Genomic DNA, 2,244 nt, shown 5'->3' on the forward strand with positions numbered 1-2,244 from the left:
TCCACAAACAGCCCAGACGTGGTTTGCGATACATGTGGCAAGAAAGTGAGGTGTTGTGGCAACACCACTAACCTTGTCAAACACCTCAAAGTAAATCATATCACAGAATATGACGAGCTTATGTTGAGGCAAACTGAAGAGGAGGAGAAGGACGGGTGCTGCTAGGGTGAGACAGACGTCTCTCAGGGAGTCCTTTAGTGCTGCAGGCAGGCAAGGTGTTCACATAGTGCACAACTTCAGGTTTTTGATTTCTATATGATGAATTCTGCATTATTAAGTGATAAGAACAAGTAATCTGATGTCCTGTAATGATTATGACGCTATAATTTGAGATACAATAAAAGAGTAAAGTTTTTGTACAAAGTATCGGAGCAGTATCGTCGATACCACCCTGAATTTTACTTGGTATGGGATCGGAAAGGAAATCAGTGGTATCACACATCACTAGTGATCAAATGTCAGGCCAAGCTGGAACTGATTCCTGTCTTCTGTAACTTCTACAACACTGTCCAATAGAGACACATGAATGAACTGCAGCGTCATTAAAAACACTGATGATCTTTATTTAAAAATGTAATACATTTACATCTGAATAAACTTTTAGGCATTACGCTGGCGGACGGATGGATGGACCATGAATGCTTTCTCATCCTTCTTGTCATGCACCATGGAAGTGTCTGAGGGGCTTTTCCACTTGGAATGGGGATACTGTGTCCACACTTCAGAGGTGGAGTTTCCAGCATCTCACCTGGGCCTCATCTGCAAACAATCAGCAGGAGGGCTTCTTAAACCAGCGCTGCCTGCTACTCCTCGCCAGTTTGTTCTGCCATCTCCAGTGGTAACTAGGCTTAACCGGTTGGGGAGGGGCAAGGAAAATAGTATAAAGACATGGAACAGAGACAGAGGTTAATAACAAGTACCATTCAGTGCAGAGAGGTCTATTAAACATAGTGGGTGAAGAAGAAACACCCAGTGCATCATGGGAATCCCCCGGCAGCCTAATGCTGGGCATACACTGTGCGATTTTTGGCCCATTTTGAGCCGATTTTTCAGTCGTGCGATCGTTTTGGGGATCGTCCCGAGTTTGGCCTTGATCAAACTTCTCACCCCTGCGAGTCAATCCTACAGTTTGATCAGGAGCCGAATAACGCGACTGAAAAATCGCAGCACAGTGTATGCCCAGCTTATTGCAGCATAGAGGATTCAGGATCACCTGAGTAGGCCATCAGATTACTGAAAGGATACTGAAAAAACCCGTCGAAGTAGTCTTAGTCTTCATTGCTGCTGGTCGACTCAATTGAACACCTCTGAAGTTTGCACACAGGCAAGTATTGCTCTTCTTCCTCAAAATCCTCTCGGGAACGCTTCCTCAAGCCTCCAATTTCATGATCAAGCTCTTCGTGCGCATCTTCAAATACTTCAGAGTCATCATCGCTCCATCTCATTCTTTTGTTTGGTCCTAAATCTTCTTCATCCCTCTCTCTAGACCTCTTCCTGGAAACACCTGGCTGAGGGTCCTCTTCTGGGATGTACTGGCGAACATCCATGCGGCCTTCAAATGCCTCCTCATTTTCAATGCCACCAACATTGAAAATGATCACAACCACAGCATTGTGATCCCCGTGCTGTTCATCGTTGTCACCGTTGTCCCTCACATGAATATTTTGAACATCGTCGTCGTCGTCGTCATCATCGTCATCATCTTCGTCCCCGTAAAGGTAATTGTCATATTGTGCCAGTACTGAAGCTATTAGCTCATGTAGATAGCAACAATAATCACGGAGAGCGAGATACAGATCGTTCAGGAAGCCATTAGCAGGTTCCTGATCTCCATTTGCCAACATTTGTGGGTTAACCTGTTGGCCTGCAAGATCATTAAATCTTTTAATTAACATCCATAACTACACTGAACAAAAATATAAACGCAACACTTTTGTTTTTGCTCCCATTCCCCATGGGATGGACGTAGAGACCTAAAATTCATTCCAGATACACAATATAACCATCCCTCCCAAACAGTGGTCACAAATCAGTCCAAATGTGTGGTAGTGGGCACATCTGCTATATTGAGATAATCCATCCCACCTCACAGGTGTGGCCACATCAGGATGCTGATCTGACATCATGAGTAGTGCACAGGTGTACCTCAGACTGCCCACAACAAAAGGCCACCCTGGAATGTGCAGTTTTTTGCACTATTGGGGGTCTGGGGACCCAGAACCGGTCAGTATCTGGTGTGACCAC

At 45.0% G+C, this 2,244-nt stretch overlaps 1 protein-coding gene across 1 annotated transcript; it reads right to left on the minus strand.

The window, feature by feature from the left end:
• Positions 1 to 568: 568 nt before the first annotated feature.
• LOC147323163 (uncharacterized) lies at positions 569 to 1,959 on the minus strand. Its single transcript, XM_086304759.1, has one exon. It carries the CDS (start codon positions 1,893 to 1,895, stop codon positions 1,269 to 1,271), a length of 627 nt encoding a protein of 208 aa, XP_086160885.1. The 5' UTR covers positions 1,896 to 1,959; the 3' UTR covers positions 569 to 1,268.
• Positions 1,960 to 2,244: the final 285 nt, after the last annotated feature.

This window comes from Aulonocara sp. 'chitande type north' Nkhata Bay, linkage group LG8 (genome assembly GCF_057382095.1).
Source record: "Aulonocara sp. 'chitande type north' Nkhata Bay isolate Kocher_YH1m ecotype deep benthic linkage group LG8, A_spYH_male_GT1.1, whole genome shotgun sequence".
Lineage (NCBI taxonomy): Eukaryota > Metazoa > Chordata > Actinopteri > Cichliformes > Cichlidae > Aulonocara > Aulonocara sp. 'chitande type north' Nkhata Bay.